We start from the raw sequence: 20,271 nt of genomic DNA on the forward strand, positions 1-20,271 counted from the left end.
AATGAGGACAAAGATAAGTGGTTCAGAAGCTAGAAGAGCTTTAGGATCTATTATCTGGCTTTTATTAATATTTTTGCCTCACCCTTGTTGCCTTTTTACCTGCTCCCTGTTTCAGTACATTGAGATCAAATATAAGTAGAGGAAACCAAATTAAACATCATAGAATGATGGGTAAAATCTGGTGGAAGCAAGTAATTATCTGTTGGATATTTCCTAGATCTGAAACAGGACTTGCTATATCTGAGCCCTATCCTTCTTTCCCCTCACACTCCACCGCCAGCTTTATTGAGGTATAATCAACAAATAAAAATTGTATGTATTTGTAGTATACAATGTGATGTTTTGATATTTGTGTACATTGTGAAATGATCCTATAATCAAGCTAATAAACATGTCTGCCACCTCACATATTGTGTGTGTGTGTGTGTGAGAACATTTAAGATCTATTCTCTTAGCAATACTCAAGTACACAGTACACCACTGAGTGTCGTCTTCCTTGAAATACTCTTTGCCTTGCCTTCCAGCACTCCACCAGGTCTGGCTTCTTTTCTCTACTTCTCTGACCTTTCTTTGTAAGTCTTCCTTGTTGACTCTTCCTCTTTAGCCCAATCACTTGCTGTCTGAGCTCTACGTGGCTTGGAGGCCTGCCCCCTTCTCATTCATGGTGGCCTCTCCTGACAGTCTCATCCTGTTCTGCAGTATCGGCTGCCATCTGTATTTGGATGCTGCCCACGTTACTGTCTGGAGTTCTGACCTTTCATCTAAGCTCCAGGCTCATATATTCAATTAAACATCCCCATTTACATATCTCATGGGCACTTCAAACGCAACACCTCCAGCGCTAAACCCACATTTTCCTCACTTACTTTGACCTGCTCCTCCTTGGGTGCTCCCTGTCTCTGTAATGACACTATCATTCACCTACTTTCCTGAGCCAGAAATCTGGGAGTAATTCTGGAATCCTTATCTCTCTTGAATGAGTTTTTAGTGGCCGTGTGTCATATTTGTGCCTTCCCAGAATCTTTTAAATAATTCACGTGTAATAATTCTCATGTCCCCAATGCAGAAGACAGGAGTCAAATTCTCAGTTTCTTTTTCTTGCAACCCAGATGGACACAGGTGACCTAGGCTTGCCCTGTCAGATGCTTTCAAGGGAGGCTTGATTTAGAAGTCATCAACATGAGAACCTGGCTCTCCATGGAGTTTCCATCTTGCTGATGCGGCTGCCTTCAGAGACATCTGGGTTTTAGGCAATAGCAGCAATTGCAAAGTACGGATGTGGCAGTTGTACTGTAGATTGAGCAATTGCAGTGTAGTCAGGTCTTGGCATTATATGTTTAGGGAACAGAAACAGTGAACTTATTCGGAATAGTTTTGTTGCCTGGTTTGGTGTGTGTGTATGTCGGTGGAGGGAGAAGGTGTGGGAAACACAGTTTTGTTTTTTGTTTTTCTTTTATTCTGTGAATTTAGTCTTGACTTTGTTCCTTCAGTCCTTCAGATTCTCCAATGATCTCTGAGGGGTGTGTGTGTGTGTGTGTGTATTTCAGACAGGGTTTTGCTCTGTCACTCGGGCTGGAGTGCAGTGGTGTGATCACAGCTCACTGCAGCCTCAAACTCCTAGACAATCAAGTGATCCTCCTGCCTCAACCTCCCAAGTAATTGGGACTACAGGTGTGTGTCACGACGCCCTGCTAATTTTTAAAATTCTTTGGAGAGACAAGGTCGCTGTTTGTTGCTCAGGCTGGCCTTGAACTCCTCGCTTCAAGTGATCCCCCCACCTTGGCCTCCCAAAGTGCTGGGATTACAGGCATAAGGCACCGTGCCTGGCCTGGGTTTAATATTTTTAATAAAATTTCTGTTTCCTTAAACTATCAAAAATAGCTTATGTTGTTTGTAGTAGGAATCTTGAGCAATTCAAGATAGTTGCTTTCTCTCCAATAGAAAGTCTAGCTGTGTTTTGAGCTGTGTGAAAGGAGAAGGGAAGGATGTGGTAAGCAAGAACCAGAAATAAGGGCTTGGAAGAGGGAAGGCCCTGACTCTCCAGGGTTTTTTTCATTTGATCACATTATATAGAATATATAAATTATGTACAAATATGCCAAAAACAGGGCAGAGTGATGGAAAGAGAACTGGAATTTTAGAAAATAATTGGGTTTAAATTCTGACTATACCACATACTAGCAGGGTACTCTGGAGCAAATGACTTAACTTCTTTAAATTCTGTTCCCTCACTTATGGGTTGCAGTTAATATTTTTACCACATAGAATGGTAGGGTTACATGAAATAACCTGTGAAAAAGACCTCTCACTTATTGGCTTACTGGCTGAGTGGTAAAGGTTAGCTCTCTGTGCCAGAGGCAATCAGGGACTCTAGAGAACGCATCAATAATTGGTTATATATAGGTGGTCCATAAGTATTGACTGTTCAATTCCATTGGCCTAGAATTCCACTCTTTGTATTTCCATATGTTAAAACTCTTATTCCTTCTAATAGGAATCGTCCAAGTGCGTTATTTTCTTTAATTGGACCTTTCCAAATTCACTTAGCTGGAAGTAATGAATTCTATTTCTGAATTATTATTATATTTTGTCATAGATCATATTTGGATTAATGGTGTAGAATATAGATCCTTAGGATGGTGTAGAATATAGAGCCTTAGAATAGGAAGATACTTCAGTGAGCATTTAATAGAGCTATTTATGTTTTAAATTTATTTTCATTCAATTATTATATTACTATTGATTGAAATTCAACAATATTACAAGGATGATAATAAAAGAGTAGTCCCCTGCCTCATACCTTCCCACTCCCAATTCCCACTCACTCGAGGCAACGTTTTTTAACCTTTCATAATAATATGTTATCTTCCTAGTTTTCAATTTTAGCCACTCCATTATCTATTGATTTGCTGCAATAGAAGATACAAATTTGGTTTTCTTACACCTCTTTTCTTACATTGTTGGAACCCTACATCTTACCAATACATGTGCATTGTCTCCCTTCCCACTTTCCCAATATGGTCATTTCACAATTGTTGATTAAATCACTATTTGGTGTTTTAAATTACCATAACTCTCTAGATAAAACTAATCGTTAAGCCATGTAGTATGGTTAGATTCCTTCTTTATGCATCTTTATTTTTTTCTGAAGTCAGTGACACATCTTTAATAATTTATTCCATCTTGATGTGCTTATTGCTAATTATTTTAAGAAATCCAAAACAGTTAAATTTCTCTCAAAATAAATTCAGGTAATTTCTCTGCAACCACCCACTACCTGCAACACTTATACATATATCTCACACACTTTTTCCTTAGGAAATATTCTTTTTTGAGCTTTCTGTCCCCCTGCTTTGAACAAGTTTCAGTCTAGCTCTGTACAAGTCAAAGTTCAAGGGCTTCTGGTCACCATTTTCGTGGGGTGACATCATCCTTGTTGACTGAATGTTTGTGTTACCCCCAAAATTCATATGTTGAAATCTTAACCCCTAATGTGATGATATTAGGAGGTGGGGCTTTGGGGAGGTGATTAGATCTTGAGGGTATGGACTTCGTGAATAGGATTAGTGCTCTTATACTACGTGGGATAGTGCCCAGGGAGCACTTTCATCTCTTCTGCCGTGTGAGGACACAGCAAAAAGCCATCATCTTGGTAGGTGTGGTAGCGCACACCTGCTGTCCAGGAGTTAGAGCCCAGCTTTGGCAACATGGCAAGACCTCGCCTCTAAAAAAAAGTAAGAGAGAAAGAAAAGAAAAAAGATGGCTGCCTGTGAACCAGGAAGCAAGTCTTCACCAGATACTGAATATGCTGGTATGTTGATCTTGGACTTCGCAGCCTCCAGAATTGTGAGAAATAAATGTGTATATAAATTGTTGTTTGTGAGCCACTTAGTCTATAGTATTTTTGTTATAGAGGCCCAAACAAACTAAGACATGGAGATTCCTGAATAATTTTGTTCCTTCCTTACATGTATATGTAATTATAATTATCAGCTAGGTATAGAAGACTAGGCTGAAAATTGTTTTCCTCAAATGTTAAAGGAATTGCTCCACTCTCTTCTAGCTTCTAGTATGGCTGTCAGGAATGCCAATTCTATTCTTATTCCTAATCCTCAGATATGATCTATTCTTTCTCAGGAAGCTTTTAGGATCTTCTCTCTCCTTGGTGTTTTGTAATTTTAAAAGCATGTTGCTAGAAAAAAAAGAAAGACCTAAAAAATCAATAATCTAAGCTCCCATATTAGGAAACTAGAAAAATAAGAGTAAATTAAATGCAAAGTAAGCATAAGAAAATACAGTTTTAAAAAATTAGAGCCGAAATCAATGAAATTGAAAACAAAAATTAAGAGTGGCAGGAGCTGCTCCACTTCCTCCTGTTTTCAGGGAGCTAGAGCTTACTTCTCCAGGGACTTGGCTAGGAAGGGCTCTCTAGTGTCTAGGCTGCAAAGGCTGGAGTATTTTAAGAGTTTACATGTCAGGAAGAGTCTGCTACTTTTAAAATTAACTTAATTGTCCTTTTAGACTGTTTATTTTTGGATCAAATCCTATGCCAGGGATTTTAACTGCACTTTGAATATATTACCAAGGTTATGGTGACCCTTAGATGCTATTTTTGGAAGAAGGAGGAATGGTGACAGTCTGCAAATCAATACTCGAGAGCCTGAGGAGCCTCTGGATTTTGACTTCTGCGGTACCAATGTTATTAATAAAATTATTCTGCAGTCAGTGGGGCTCTGAAGCATTTCCCAAATTGGATGTGATGACTGAGGTCCTACAGATTATCATGTCTCCTGACAAGCATTATTTCAGGTTATCTACTTTTGGAAATTTAGAAAGTTTGCAACTTGACTTCCAAAGATTTTTATTTGATGCAAGCATTTCATTATAATCAGACCCAGGTCAACAGATTTGATTTATTTGCTGATACCCTTTACAAAGACATTAGTCCTATCTTGCAAGGTATTTTATTCACACAAATAACAGGATTTCTTTCATTATAGTATGTGATTAGAATGAATAGGGGCAAATATGTTTTATGGAATATTACTGTTGCCCTGATTAAGAAGTTCCTGAATCTGAGGCTTGAGTATGATGGTTCATTGTGATGTTTATGTGTACATTCATGATAAGTTGAGTTCTCATTCTGAGTATAAAAATCTTCATAATTTCTTATTGAATTTTCTATAGAGAAGATGCACGGAGAAGATAAAAGCAAGGTCGTCCCTGTACCCTAATAGCTATGTATTTTGTGAACAAATGCTTTCATGATGTCATAGATTATCTGGTATTAGACTGTCCTGTGGCTCTGTCTTTTGAACTCATGGGAATCATTGTGAGCCAAGATGAATAAGTTATAGGTTCTATTCCATTTAAGTAGAACATTTCAAGAGTCTAAAGATTTAAAGATTTTTATTGAAGGCATATCAGAACTGTTCTTTTGTTTATTTACTATTAGAAAATGCAAAGGCATATGGACATTGCTTATTAGTTTAAATGCCAGAGATTAGATATTAAAGCAGTGGTTCTCTAAGTGTTGTGCCAAGACCAACAGCATCAGAATCACCTAGGAACTTGTCAGAAATGCTGGGGGTGAGGCCTAAAATCTGCATTTTCACAAGCTTCCCCCAGGAAATTCTGATGCATGCTAAAGTGTGGAAATCACTGTTTAGATACATTTTTTAAAATTAACATTTAATTGCCTTGAGGTGTTTGCTTTTACTTGTGATTTCTTTACAAAAGTTCTGAAATTGAGGCATCACTAAACAAGTCTGAACAATTCTTTATATGATCTATTTCTAAAGCATACCTTTTTAAGAAATCTGTGGACAAGTTATAAAAGTCTTCAGAGTCATAGATTTTCTCCTTATTCTTAAAACTGTTCAATGCAGTACTTATTAGATACCTTCCGTTTGCCCATAAACATTTTTTGACCAAATCAATGTATAAAAAACCAGTTAGTGGTTTCTTACAAGACTAAACATACTCTTATTATATCTTATTATACAGTACAGCAATTGAATTCCTTGATATTTACCCAAAGTTGAAAAATTAAGTCCACATAAAAACATGCACACAGATATTTATGGTTTATTCATAGTTGCAAAAACTTGGAAGCAACTAACATGTTCTTCAGTATATGAATGGATAAACTGAGAGAAATGGAGACAATGGAATATTTTTTAATGCTAAAAAGAAATGAGCCATCAAAGCCATGAACACCCATGGAGGAATCTTAAATGCAGATTACTAAGTGAAAGTCTGAAAAGGCGATATACTGTATGACTTCAACTATATGAAATTCTGGAAACAGCAATACTATGGAGACAGTAAAAAGATCAGTGGGTGGTTGCTAGGATTTGTGGGGAGAGATGACTAGACAGAGCACAGAGGATTTTAGGGCAGTGAAACCACCCTGTATGATACTATAATGATGGATACCCATTATACATTTCTCCAAACCTACAGAATGTACAACACCAGGTGTACCCTAATGTAAACTGTGGAGTCTGGGTGATAATGATGTGTCCATGCAGGGTCTACCCTGGTGGGAACGTTGATAATGGGGAGGCTGTGCATGTGTGAGGGAAAGGGGTATATGGAAACCTGTGCCTGCAGCTCACTTTTACTGTGAGCCTAAAACTGATTTAAAAAATAAAGTCTTCTAAAAAAAAAAAAAAGAAAAAACTGGAAAAAAAAAAAAGCGAAATGACATGCTTTTGTGTGTGTTCTTTCTCATTCATCACATTCGATATTTATTTGATAACTTTCTTTTTTCTCCACTCACTCTTGTTTAAATGCTTATTAGCTGGTTATTATTCATCCTGACATAAACCTGTATATCTCTTATCTTTTCTCTTCTGTTTTTCCATTTTATTGTTTTCTAGGTATACTTTTAGAAAGAGCTCTTCAACTTTATCACCCTATTAGCTTTAAAACTTTTCTGCTATCACATTTGGAAAATATATTTATAAAATCTCTCCTGTTAATTTGTTCATTTTTTACAAGTATTAGCACTGTCTTTTTGTTTCGTGGATGCAGTGTCTTTTCTTATCTCTCAACCATATATATTTCTTCTTCTACCCTCTGCTTTGTCCTTGTTTAAGTTCCTTCTTCTGATTTGTTTTCTGTTTTTGTTTTTGTTTTTAAGTTGGAGGCTTTTCTGAATGTTATTTATATCTGTTTACTCATATTTAAGAAAGAAATGTCTATACATATATACACAAAACTGAATTGAATTCTTTTTGTGTTGGCCTGGTTTATTTGTGAGTTAGTTTAATTATAGGATTAGCACGAAAGGGCCTGAGTCTTCATGCTGGAAAAACTCAAAATGTCAGTAACAGTGGGCGTTTTTCCCCTCTTGGGCCAGTCGCTACAGTGGGATCCTCCAGTCTTCTGCTTATGGTGTAAACCTTGCTGTCAGTACTCTAGGAGTCAGTGGGGAAAGGGCTTGGGGATCCCACTTTTCTCTGTGAGACTATTAACAAACTTCCCTTTTCAGCACAGTTGCTTCCTTTCCTTTCTGTGTCTTGTCACCCAGTCGGGTATCTCTCTGATCAAATTTCTTGGTAAAACAAAGCTGAAGGATGAGCACTTGTCTGTCTGCCCTGGGTGCAGCAGTGTACCTGCTCCTCATTGAGACCACTCCCCAGTTTAATCACTTAACTCACCTTTTACAGGACTTGAAGCCTCAAATCACTATGCCTTTCTGGGGTGGTGCTTGTTGGGTTCTCCCTCAACAGGGAGCATTCTCTCATTTACTCAGTAGGTTACCAAATTCATACACTTCGCAGGCTTTTTAATTCTTACATATTGTTCTCTTTGGTGTTCTTTTGCCTTGTGTGATCCACTCACTCATGCAACAAATATTTTTTTGAACACTTTATGCCTGGCACTGTGTCAGGTGAAGTGGATGCAGTGAGCCAGTGGGCAGAAATCTCTTCCCTCATGTGCGTTACATTTTAGGAGCATGAGCCAGAGAATAAACAAACAAATGACATATGCAGTATGTCAGATGGTGGTCAGTAACATGTGTGGGAAAAAATAATGCGGGGAAGAGGTAGAGAACATGCTGGTCAGAGAAGCCCCACAGATAAGGTGCTATTTGAGCTGACAGCTGGCAAAAGTGTAGAAACAAGCCTTGCAGCAGAAAGTGAAGGAGGTCCTGCAGCTCTGGGTTGATTACGTGGGCATGGTTAGGTGCTCTCCCTCTGCTCCCATTGCATCTTGAGCATGCTTTAATTATAACACTTATCATTATGTCCTATTGTGATTATTAAATTACATGTCTGTTTCCATGACTTGGCAGAGCCGCTGAACATCTGGAACTTTGTCTTACTAACTTTTATGTTCTCAGAATCTAATACATCATTTTAGATGTTCAGTGCATAATTGTTAATTCAATGAATAAAAAAGGAAAACCTCAAGTACATTGCAGACTAGAATCAAGCCCTCAAGCTCTGAGTTTAGGGTTAGGAGCCTGGTTAGGAAGAAAGACTGTATATATGCTTTTGAGGCAAGCAGTCAGTGAGGGAATGAGGCACGATTACTTGCATGTGGCTACAAGCAATAAAAATGGGGTCAAAATGGTTAGCAGAGGGATTGCCCCACTAGTAGACGGGAACTGTTACAACAGGCTATGACAACGAAGACAGATTGCAGACTTCCTACTTAGGCACAGATGAGAATGTAACACAGAAGAAACCGGCTGCAACTGGTTAAAGCCAAGATGGTCGAAAACTTGGCTGACTGCTGACCCTTAGCTTCATTGTGCCCTTAATATCATAAAACTTCCATGGGGGAATTCCCAATCCCATCATGCACCTGACGCCATGACAGTTCTGGATTAACCATCTTTAGTCAAGAAAAGGGTAGCACCCCGATTCCGGGAATTGCCCGCCCATTTCCCAGAAAAGCCTTCCTCTTTATCATAGAGTACCCCACACCTTCATTGTGCTTATTCATGTAGTACATGAACCACATTGCCTGTGACTCAATCTTTGAGTGCCTGCACTCGTCCCTTGAGGGTATCCTTGCTTTTGCTCCACAATAGAATGTCTGTACTTTCACTTTGGTCTCATTTCCAGATTCTCTTATGCTTTGAAGACAAGAAGCTGCACTGGCATACTGGCAATGCTTGTAGATACCCTCTGAGATCAGTGTGCTTGTTTATACCAGAAAAAATGTCATCACCAGGCCCCTTAGTCACAAAGCGTATCACTAAGTCATCTTCGGTCATTTTTTACAGTTTCCTAGCCACTTTCTGTTTCCAATCAGTGTAACTATGTGGCATGACTCAGATACAAGTTTCTATAGAAATTTTCTTCTGTGGCTGCTAGTGAGAACCCAAACCAGCTCAGCCAATGAGAGCTCCAGTTGTCACTCCTACCCACACTGGGCCTGCGGGTGACGGGAAGTGTTTATTAGGGGTACGTGTGAAGCTGTTCAGAAGTGTCAGAGTCTTTGTAGCTTTGAAAGTCACGTAGGTTATTTGGGCATGCTCTCCTGAGCCCTCTGTTAGTTAAACTCTCTGAAGAGAAGGTGGCAGACCCGGTTTGCTGATCGCCCCAGGGATCAGGAGGTAAGCACCATGGAGGAGCTGGGTTAGAGAGGAGAGACTGAACCGTTTCTCCGCCGAAAAAGACAACTGAGGAAAGGCCAGCCATGCTATGCACCCCTCTGAGAACTTGAACCTGGGAAAATGGACATGAGCTCTGAAAGGATGGGTTCATTTATCTTTTACTCACTTTAGCCATGTCCTCTGGTGTCTCTGAGCCGGTGTTCCTTAAGCTTCAGATCCCGTTGGGGTTTATCTATCAGCCTGTTTGTAAGACTGACTTTTATGCCAATAGCAAATACAAGCATTTTTTAAGTTAACAGATATTATGAAGTAAAATGCAAGTTTTTCATTTATAAGACAACATAACTTCAGAGAAAATGATGAGTCAATCTTATTAAAATGTGATTAAAATGTGATTGTTATTATATAAGAGGCTTATAGGAAGATTAGTTTCTTATAGACAAGTAGGAAAGCAGGAATCATGCCAAGCTGATTGTAGATATTCAGCAAAGTAGTGTCCTTCCTTGCTTTCATCAGTAGGACGGGGGCATTTGGATGGCTTTATCATTACAAATATTTTTAATGTATTTCTTATTTTGAAAATGGTCCTGATAATAGTTTTAATTTTCACTCATGAACTCTACATGTATAAGTAGAGTTTGTCCAGCCCTTACCAGCATATAAGGAAAAACATTATGAGGCCATTAACAGTGATAGTTTAGAATTTATTAACATTGACTCTACTGATGGGGGTATTCAAGCTTCCCTAAAATTCACAATCAGTTATTTTCAGCTCATAAACATCTTTTCCTGTTCCTCGGCTTATTTCTTCCACTTTATATGTTGCTGCTCTGGAACTCATTAATTGCTAATAATGTCAAACGTCTTTTTTATGTTTATTGGATACTTGAGCAAATTGCTCATTCACATCTTTTGCACACTTTTCAAATAGACAGTTTATTGTTTTCTTAGTGATACATGGTTCTCCATGTATTCCAAAAGCAAAACTTCTATTAGCTATATATATATATATATATATATATATGTATATATATATATTATATATATATATTTCAGGTATCTGCCCAGTTTTTGCCTTATATAATCACTTTGTTTAGTGTGTGTGTGTGCACGTGTGTGTATGTTTCCTACAAAGAAATTAAGAATATGCATGCAATCACGTTTGACAAAGTTTGTTTTTTTTTTTTTCCTGGCTTGTCCTTTTTGTGCCGTGTTTAAGAAACCACCTCCTACTTCAATGTATTGAGAAATTCTGTGTTTTATTCAACATCATTACTATTCTGTTTAGATAATTAATCCAGCCAGATATATATTTGTGTATGATATAAGAGAAAGGCCAAATATATCATTCCCCGAATATTATCATTTGCCTAAATACTTTTTATAGTTGGCCATTCTTTCCTTGTGATTTTTGATGCCACTTTGATTATGTACCATGCTTTAACTTACATGTGGTCCTGTTTCCACACTCTATTTATTAGTTCATTTTTCTCTATGCCACTGCCATATCGATTTAATTATTATACATTTGTAGTAAGTATTGATACCTAGTAGTAGGGATACTACATCCTAATAAACAATTCAACATGTTTTGCAGGTTTTTGTCTTTATTTTTTTTCATTTAGGTTTTAAGATCATTCTGATAAGTTCTATGAAAAACCCTTTGAGATTTTGGATGGGAGTTTATAGATTAATTTGACAACATTACTGTCTTCATTTTATCAAGTTTTCCCATTTAAAATATCACACATACACCCACTTAAGTAGGTCTTTTAAATCTCCCAATGAAGTTTTATAAGGTTCCCTTTAAAACTCTTAAATATATTGTATTAGATGTTCTTATGTACTTTGTAGTTTTGTTGCTATTGGAAATTACTTTTTTACGTGATTTTTTTCACTCTTGGAGTGGTGCTAGAATAAAGGAATGCATTTCTGCATATTAATCTTATAGTTATAAACTTTTGAATTATTATTTATAATGTTTTGTGTATTATTTTGGGTACTATACATAAACAACTATATTACTACAATGTGATTTTGGCAACAAGATACAAAAATAGGTTGATGGACAGAATAAAGAATCCAGAAATAGACTCACTCATATTTGGACAACTGATTTTTGCAAAAGTAAAAAAAATCGTTAAAAAGGATAGTCTTTTTAATATACGGTTCTGTGAAATTTCATATTCATATGAAAAATAAATGAACTTTGAGTCATTGCTTATACTATATCCAAAATAACTCAAAACAGTACATACACCCAAATAAAATGATTAAACCATAATATTTTTAGAGGAAGACATAAAATCTTCTCATCTTGAGATTGGAAAAGATTTCTTAAATAAGACAGTGAAAGCATGATCCATGAAAGAACAAATTGATTAATTGCACTTCATCAGGTATATGTATGTGCCAAAATTTATCAGATTGTATACTTCCAATATATGCACTGTGTTGTATGCCAGTTATGCCTCGATAAATCTATTTTAAAAATAAAAGGAAAATGTATCCTGTTTCCTTTTTGTTGTGTTTTTTTTGTTGTTGTTTGTTTGTTTTGAGACAAAGTTTTGCTCTTGTCACCCAAGCTGGAGTGCAATGGCGCGATCTTGGCTCACTATGACCTCCGCCTCCTGGGTCAAGCGATTCTCCTGCCTCAGCCTCCTGAGTAGTTGGGATTACAGGCACCCACCACCACGCCCGGCTAATTTTTGTATTTTTAGTAGAGATGGGGTTTTGCCATATTGGCCAGGCTGGTCTCAAACTCCTGACCTCAGGTGATCCGCCCGCTTTGGCCTTCCAAAGTGCTGGGATTACAGGCGTGAGCTACCATGCCCAGCTGATGTATCCTGTTTTCTAAGAATTCCAGAGGTGTTGTATACTTTCTGAAGATGTCTTTCCCAGGAATAGGGATCACCTTGCTTAAGAAGTTCTTACCTATGTCCCATTCAAATCTCTTTTACTACTGCAAATATTTTGTTTATTTCTCTTTAAAAATATGAATAGCTCACCTTGCTTTATTTTGAATGTAGAATCCCTTTTGGTGTTGTAATCTTACATGCTTTGGATTCCTTATAGGTTGATCCCAAAGGCGTCAGATGGAGAGTAAATACAAGGAGATACTCTTGCTAACGGGCCTGGATAACATCACTGATGAGGAACTGGATAGGTTTAAGTTCTTTCTTTCAGACGAGTTTAATATCGCCACAGGCAAACTACATACTGCAAACAGAATACAAGTAGCTAACTTGATGATTCAAAATGCTGGTGCAGTGTCTGCAGTGAAGAAGACGATTCTTATTTTTCAGAAGTTGAATTATATGCTTTTGGCAAAACGTCTTCAGGAAGAGAAGGAGAAAGGTAATGTGGTAGTCCCGCACCTGCCCAGTCCCTTTCTCTGCCAAGCCTGGGCCTTTCCTTTCATGGCGTCCCTGGGATATGACCCCCAGTGCACACTGTTGGAATTTGTTTGCTAACTTAGTGCACCTGTCTCTTTGCCCCCTTTTACTGAGAATCACTTGTAGGAAGTGTTTGTTACAAATTCCGCAAATCCATTCCAGCCTTGGTTTGCATCTCTTGTTCCAGCCTTTAGGGTTACCACTTCCCTTTATCATCTTTTCTCCTTGCCCATCTTTGTCTCCAGTTCAATTACAGTGAATATGGATGTAGAATTTCAAAGTTAACTTTTCCCAACTCCATTTCCACAGTATGTAATGCTCTCACATTCTACTGAAGTCTCAAAAATATAAATTATTGCATTGGAAAATTGTAAACCAGGATATTGAGCACCTTTTTTTCCTTCACACAGTCTGTTTATTCCTCTCCATGTCTCTATCTTTGTATGGTCCCAGACTATGCTGCTTTCTTTAGGGGATGATCTCCTCCTTCTTCAGGGATTCTCTCTCCTCTCTATCTCCAGTGACAGTATAAATTACCCACAACAAAAAGACTTTTTTAACATTATTCAATAAATCACTCATCATCTCCATCTGAATTATATACATTTAGTTTAAATTCCTGATTTTTGTTTACTAAGAACAATTGATACGTCCCGGCTTTATGTCTGAAGAACAAAAAAGAGCTAACAAAGGAGCATATCACTCCAGGACTGTCCCAAATGAGAGTCTCCAAATGCAACAGTTTTAGGATTCAAAGTAAAACCGTAACAGCAAAGATTACAACAGCTTTTAATAGCATTTGTGGGTGTACAACACGGTGACATGGCTTCTCACACATGGTTTATAAGACGGTTAAATGAAGCCACATAAGTGATACTATGTACGTCCATAATTCTATACAGATGTAAACTGTTAGGTAGTTTCTAAGGCACTAATGAGAAAGGAGTGGTTGTTTTCCCAGGCTTTAAGTTAGAAGGTGTAGTTCTTCAAGATGGCCCTTAGATGGCAGTAACTACCCATGTTACTTCCATGTAACCAACTGCCCTGTGTTTCTTATCTGGGATGAGACAGGAATCTAGGCATACTGGCAAACATAGGCTGAGATGTTTAGAAATATCTTTTATTTTGGCAATAAATCAAGAATTAATTCTTCTCTTTGACCAGGATAGCACAAAATTTCCCCTTCTACAATCTTCTCCCCATTTTGCTGTTCTAATGATTCTGGGATTTTGTTATTCTACTTAGCTAAAAAAGATCCAGTTTGGGACTAACTTGGAGACTCAGGAGTAGATCATCCAGAGGCTGTCCCAAATGAGAGTCTCCAAATGTAACAGCTGTAGGATTCAAAGTATGCTTTTGGGCCAGGTGCAGTGGCTCACGCCTTTAATCCCAGCACTTTGGGAGGCCAAGGCAGGTGGATCACTTGAGGTCAAGAGTTCGAGATCCGCCTGGTCAACATGGTGAAACTTTGTCTCTACTACAAATACAAAAATTAGCCAGGCATGGTGGCAGGCGTCTGTAATGCCAGCTACTCTGGAGGCTGAGGCACGAGAATCACTTGAACCCGGGAGGCAGAGGTTGCAGTAAGCTGAGATCATGCCTCTGCACCCCTGTCTGGGCAACAACAGTGAGACCCTGTGTCAAACAACAACAACAGCAACAACAACAAAACACAAAGTATGCTTCCTACACGCTCTAGAAGAAGGCAACTGAGTTCCTTCATCGCTCTCAAATTCCATCCGTGGACATACTTAGGCCTCTTTTGAATGTAGGAAATTTTTGTGTGTCCATGCTATTTCTATTATTGTATGAAAATTTTTTGTTTCATTTTTTTTGAACAGTTACTATCATTCTTGGTTAAGTGATCCTTCTCTGTTGCCATTGCATGTCTGCATGTAGAGTGCTATATGCTCTTCTACTCACAGCCTCACCCCGTGGAAGGTAGAAGATACCTGGAGAATCTTTAATGAAGACAGAGGTAATAATTAGTAGACAGGAGAAGCTTTTGTATGAAGCAAGATGAGAAAATACAAGGACTTATAAGCATAGAAAAAGGAAGCTAAGAGAAAATGTGATCACAGTCTACAGAAGTCCTGCAAGATTAAAATAAAATGCTGAAAATGATAAATGAGATAATCAGTAACAATGTACACCTGATTATTAAGGCAAATGAGAGATTTATAGTGGGCAGACAAGCTTGTCCACAAATACTGGTACCACTGTGTGTGAGATGAAATATGGCTGATGTGATGTGGTAGAATGGTAGGTTGATTCCCTTGGCCTCCTTGATGCTGTTTTCTCGCCAATGCTGTGAACATAGAAGAGACTTCATCTGCATACCTTTCTGAAACCAGTTGCATGGAACTAACTTATCATTAGAAGGTTAGTGTAACTTCTTTCTAGAGCAGAGATCCTGCTACAATATCCCTGTCAGACAGTCAACCACTTTCTGATCTTTGAAAGGTAATGACAGAGTACCTACTACCTCATAAAACAGTATCGTTTCTCTTTTTAGTAAAATCAAAGTGATTGCCTTGCTATTTCAGCCCAGAGTTGTTCAAATTCTATCAGAAATGACATCTAATAATTTCTCAGGCCCTCTTCTGCCTGAGAGTGCCTTAAGTCATTAAACACGACCATCTTGTTACATGGTCTTTTTAAAAATCAGGACTAGGAGTTGGCTTTTCACAATAACATATAACGTGACCATAGATGTGGAGGAGCCCAGCCAAAGTATACAACTGCATTTTGTAGGCATTAGTGAGGAGCCAACATGCCACTCATCCATCCATTTCTTCATCCATTCAGTAAATATCTATTGAATTGCTAATAGGTACAAGGAAAGCTTTTAGGTTCTTATGATAAAACAAGGTGTTAAAAACAAATCCAGATTTTATACAGCTTATACTCTAAAGGGAAAGTAGATATTTTTCTTACAGGAAAATTTATGAATGTAATTAACTGAGACAAATGCTCTAATGGAAAGGAAGATGGTTCTTCAGCAGCATGTGTCAAAGGAGCATTAACATAAGCCACGAATTAGAGTTGGTGTTGGTCAAAGTGGGTTCCATAGGGAAGTGACCCTTGCACTAAGCTCTGAAAAATGCATAGGAGTTAAAGGTACCTTCAGTCAGAGGGAACACTGTGAAAATCCCTATGACAGCAGGTGTTGACTTGCTTGAGGACTGAAAGAAGGCCAGTGTGGCTGGAGTACAGAGAGTCTTCAGAGGGCAGGATGGGGTCCCCTTGATAGAAGGACAAGGCAAGGCCTTGTAGAACATAATTAGAAATCTGTGGCCAGGTGCGGTGGCTCATGCCTGTAATCCCAGCACTTTGGGAGGCTGAGGTAGGCGGATCACAAGGTGAGGAGTTTAAGACCAGCCTGACCAACATGGTGAAACCCCGTCTTTACTAAAAAAATACAAAAATTAGTCAGGCATGGTGGCGTGAACCTGTAATCCCAGCTACTCAGGAGGCTGAGGCAGGAGAATCACTTGAACCTGGGAGGTGGAGGTTACAGTGAGATGAGATTGGGCCACTGCACTCCAGCTTGGGTGACAGAATGAGACTCCGCCTCAAAAAAAAAAGAAAAGAAAAGAAATCAGCCCTTGTTTCATAGCAGTAGTTTATTCATTTTCACTACTACATAAGATTCCATTTAATTGATAATTACATACACATATAAACTCATATACATATACATATATAGAGAGAGAATTGGTCTATTTTTTATTGTTATTTTAGTCGTTTGAGGCCATTGTGAAAAATGCTGCTATGAATATTTATTATAAGCCTTATGTACTTATCTTTGTATGTTTGTATTTGTATGCGTGTTTCTCTTGACTGTACACCTGTGAATGGAATTACTGGATGTTAAGGTAAGTAGATATTGAATTTCAATAAATAGTGTCCCAAACCATTTTCCAAAGTGTTATACCGATTTAAGACTAAGACTTCATAGTTTCTTTTGTTTTTTGTCTTTTGTTTTTGGTTTTTTTTTTTTTTTTTTTGAGACAGACAAGGTCTCACTGTGTCATCCAAGCTAGAGTGCAGTGGTGTGATCACAACTCACTGCAGCTTTGAACTCCTGGGCTTAAGTTATCCTCCTGCCTCACCCTCCCAAGTAGCTGAGACTGAAAACATGTGACATTGCACCTGGCTAATATTGAAAATATTTTTTATAAAGATAGGGTCTCCCTATGTTGACTAAGCTGGTCTCAAACTCCTGGCCTCGGGTTGATCCTTCAGCCTTGGCCTCCCAAAGTGCTGGGATTACAGGTGTCTGTGCCAGGTCCAGTTTCTTTCATTTTAAAACAAGATTTTTTTTTTATATATAGAAAAATTAACTGCTCTTGAAGATATCTTACTATGGTTTTAGTATTTATTTCTGGTGACATTTGAAAATGTGCACTGCTCTTATGTTTATATGCTTATTGGCCATGTCTTCCATTTTTTAATCAGTTGATAAGAAATACAAATCGGTAACAAAACCAAAGCCACTAAGTCAAGCTGAAATGAGTCCTGCTGCATCTGCAGCCATCAGAAATGATGTCACAAAGCAACGTGCTGCACCAAAAGTCTCTCCTCATGTTAAGGTAGGATGAGGAGAGTGGAGTGGTCTTTGTCCTTGTAAGAGCATCACTGTCACTGTCATTTCCCACATTGTTCTCTGTTCTTTATCTCAGAGCATGCAAATAAGGGAATTAAGGCCACAGTGTGAAAAGCACTCTGAGTCACAAAAAACAGGAACTACCTCTGATTAATCAGATTAAACACCTGTTGAGCTTCTAATCTCTGTCAGGGCCTGGACACATCAACACTCTGTTATGGTTTGGATTCTATAAGACGAAAACTCTGAGATAGACAGTTGTTTACAGGAAGTCTATTTTAGAGCACTTTCAGAATTAGTATCTGTGAGGAAGTGAAAGGAGTAGAAGAGGAAGAATGTCAAGTCCAATGTAGTTGCAATAGAGGCCTTGGCCTACCCCACAGGGAGCTCAGGAGCTGAGAATGCCTTTCAGGGCTCCCAAGATTGGTGGGGGAGTCTGTGGTTTGCACAGACCCAGGCTCTGGGTCACATCAGAGATCCATTGCAGAGACTCTTACACTCGGCCTGGCATGCCTCTGTTTGTTTTCCCTCTGTATTTTCCCTTAGTTTTTGACAGCAAATTGCTTTTTGAAAGTAATGTAAAAAAGCCCTTTATACACCTGCATGGACAAGGTGAGGTGGCCCCATTTAGCTGAGAGAGTAGTGCCTGGAGAGTCTCATTGATGAGAATGATTACTTTAGTCCTGAGGGAGCGGCAGGCAATATCGGAAAGGCCCAACACAGAATCCACCACACATGCAATTTCATTTCCTGTGAAGCAGGTATTACACCATTTTATAGCTGTGTGAGCTCTAGAAACTGATGACACATACTTCATTCTCTTTGTCTAGAGGAGCCATTTCCTCTGGGTTTGGCCCAGAAACTTCTGGATTTTTCAGAAAACAAGGTTCAAGTATAAATGGTGTGATTCCATCACCAGTAATGAAAATATGCATCATTCAGTCTGGAAGACTCAACTAAAGATACATGGACCAAAGAGGACTTTTGTAGTGGAACTCAGTGGAACTGACCTTTGCCTGCACTGATCCAAATGCAGTCAGTTATACTGCCCATCAGGGCCCCTTACTGGCCCCAGCTCCAATGGCCCAAGCTTCAGGTCACATCGGAGACAGCCTTCGAGACTCCTACACTTGACTTTTTATGCCTCTGTTTGTTTTTCCCTGTATTTCCATTTGGTTCTAGATGGCAAGTTGCTTTTAAAAAGTAGTATTTTCTCCCAAAACAAACCAAAAAAGGTATCTTATCTCTGTTAATTCAGAAAAATAAAAAACACAGAGAAGTGAATAAAATTACCTATAATTGTATCATCTAGGAAAAAAAATATTGATGTTGGTAAATATCTCTGTAGTGTGTTTGTGTGTGTGCTTTAACTGCTTATTTATCCAAAAAGAAAGAGATTTTTTATCTGTTTAGGACCTTTCCCTTTATTGAGTCAGTTATAACAGTTTATCACATTATTTCTCTAAAGCATTTTTAATATTTGCATAGTAATCTATTTGTGACTATACCATATTTTGTTTAACCAAATCTATTTTTTATGTATTTAAATTATTTCTTTTTTTATAATTTCAAATAATAAGATGTATTTTTAAAATGTAAACCTTAGTGCATAATTCATTATTTAAGGGTAAATCCATAAATGTAGTATCAATTCTCCTTTTAAATTTCTCCTTTAACTCACTTGTAAGATCTCTGACCTAGGTCTCCCCCTTAACTCACATTAAACATAATCTACATTTTGTTACGTACAACACCTCCCTAGGAATTTGGGGAACCCTGTGCAGGTCACTGAGCTCCCTCACATTTATACCAGAGTAAAATGAATGTTTAGGACAGTATTGGATAGAGAAACAAGGATATATTATGCCCGAATGGAATCGATAGAAGATGGAATCAGATTTATCAGATTTACCCCGAGGCTTAGCAATATTTCAGAAATCTGATGAAGTCTTTTTATATAGCACATGGCAATGCAAGGATTTGGTTTTAGGGATCCTACCTCCAAAACATGTTACACCATCTTATCTGAATACAGGAGTTGAAATCTTCCTTCTGTACTCTCTGTTCCATCTAGATCATTCTAGGCCTCAAGTCTCTTCTTATCCCCTCTGTGTCTCTTCCCTTGATTCCACCTGTCTTCTGTGGCTTCCTGAGGCTTAGCACTGTGGGTGAAGGAAGGTCCTCTCAGTAGTACCTTTTTGACTCACAGCTGATATCTTTCTTCTCTTGTCTTCAGCCTGAGCAGAAACAGAGGGTGGCCCAGCAGGAATCTATCACAGAAGAGTTTCGGAAAGATTGTTTGCCAGTTATGGTACTGAAAGCAACAAAGCCCTTCACGTTTGAGACCCAAGAAGGCAAGCAAGAGATGTTTCATGCTACAGTGGCTACAGAGAAGGAATTCTTCTTTGTAAAAGTTTTTAATACACTGCTGAAAGATAAATTCATTCCAAAGAGAATGATTATAATATCAAGATATTATCAGCACAGTGGTTTCTTAGAGGTAAATAGCGCCTCATGTGTGTTAGATGCTAAATCTGACCAAACGGTTGATGTCCCGCTGAACATTATCAGAAAAGCTGGTGAAACCCCAAAGATCAACACGCTTCAAACTCAGCCCCTTGGAACAATTGTGAATGGGTTGTTTGTAGTCCAGAAGGTAAGTTTTCATAGCTAATTTCATATTGATTAGT

The 20,271-nt window shown here is 38.3% G+C and overlaps 1 protein-coding gene and 1 pseudogene across 9 annotated transcripts in view; both read left to right on the forward strand.

The window, feature by feature from the left end:
• The window catches only part of AIM2 (absent in melanoma 2), a 137,589-nt gene that overhangs the window by 100,562 nt on the left and 16,756 nt on the right, over positions 1 to 20,271 (forward strand). For 5 of the 9 annotated variants that reach the window (XR_012089911.1, XR_012089912.1, XR_005240275.2 and 2 more), the window contains 3 exons: positions 12,653 to 12,934; positions 17,434 to 17,567; positions 19,818 to 20,237. Coding sequence is in view for 1 of the 9 variants with exons in the window: in XM_007976584.3 (XP_007974775.1) it covers positions 12,673 to 12,934; positions 17,434 to 17,567; positions 19,818 to 20,237 (816 nt within the window). In the remaining 8 variants the exon portion in view is untranslated. The other 4 variants (XM_007976584.3, XR_005240274.2, XR_012089914.1 and 1 more) reach the window with 4 other exon arrangements.
• Positions 3,545 to 5,101, forward strand: LOC140709434 (cell cycle checkpoint protein RAD1-like; annotated as a pseudogene).

This window comes from Chlorocebus sabaeus, chromosome 20, assembly GCF_047675955.1.
Source record: "Chlorocebus sabaeus isolate Y175 chromosome 20, mChlSab1.0.hap1, whole genome shotgun sequence".
Lineage (NCBI taxonomy): Eukaryota > Metazoa > Chordata > Mammalia > Primates > Cercopithecidae > Chlorocebus > Chlorocebus sabaeus.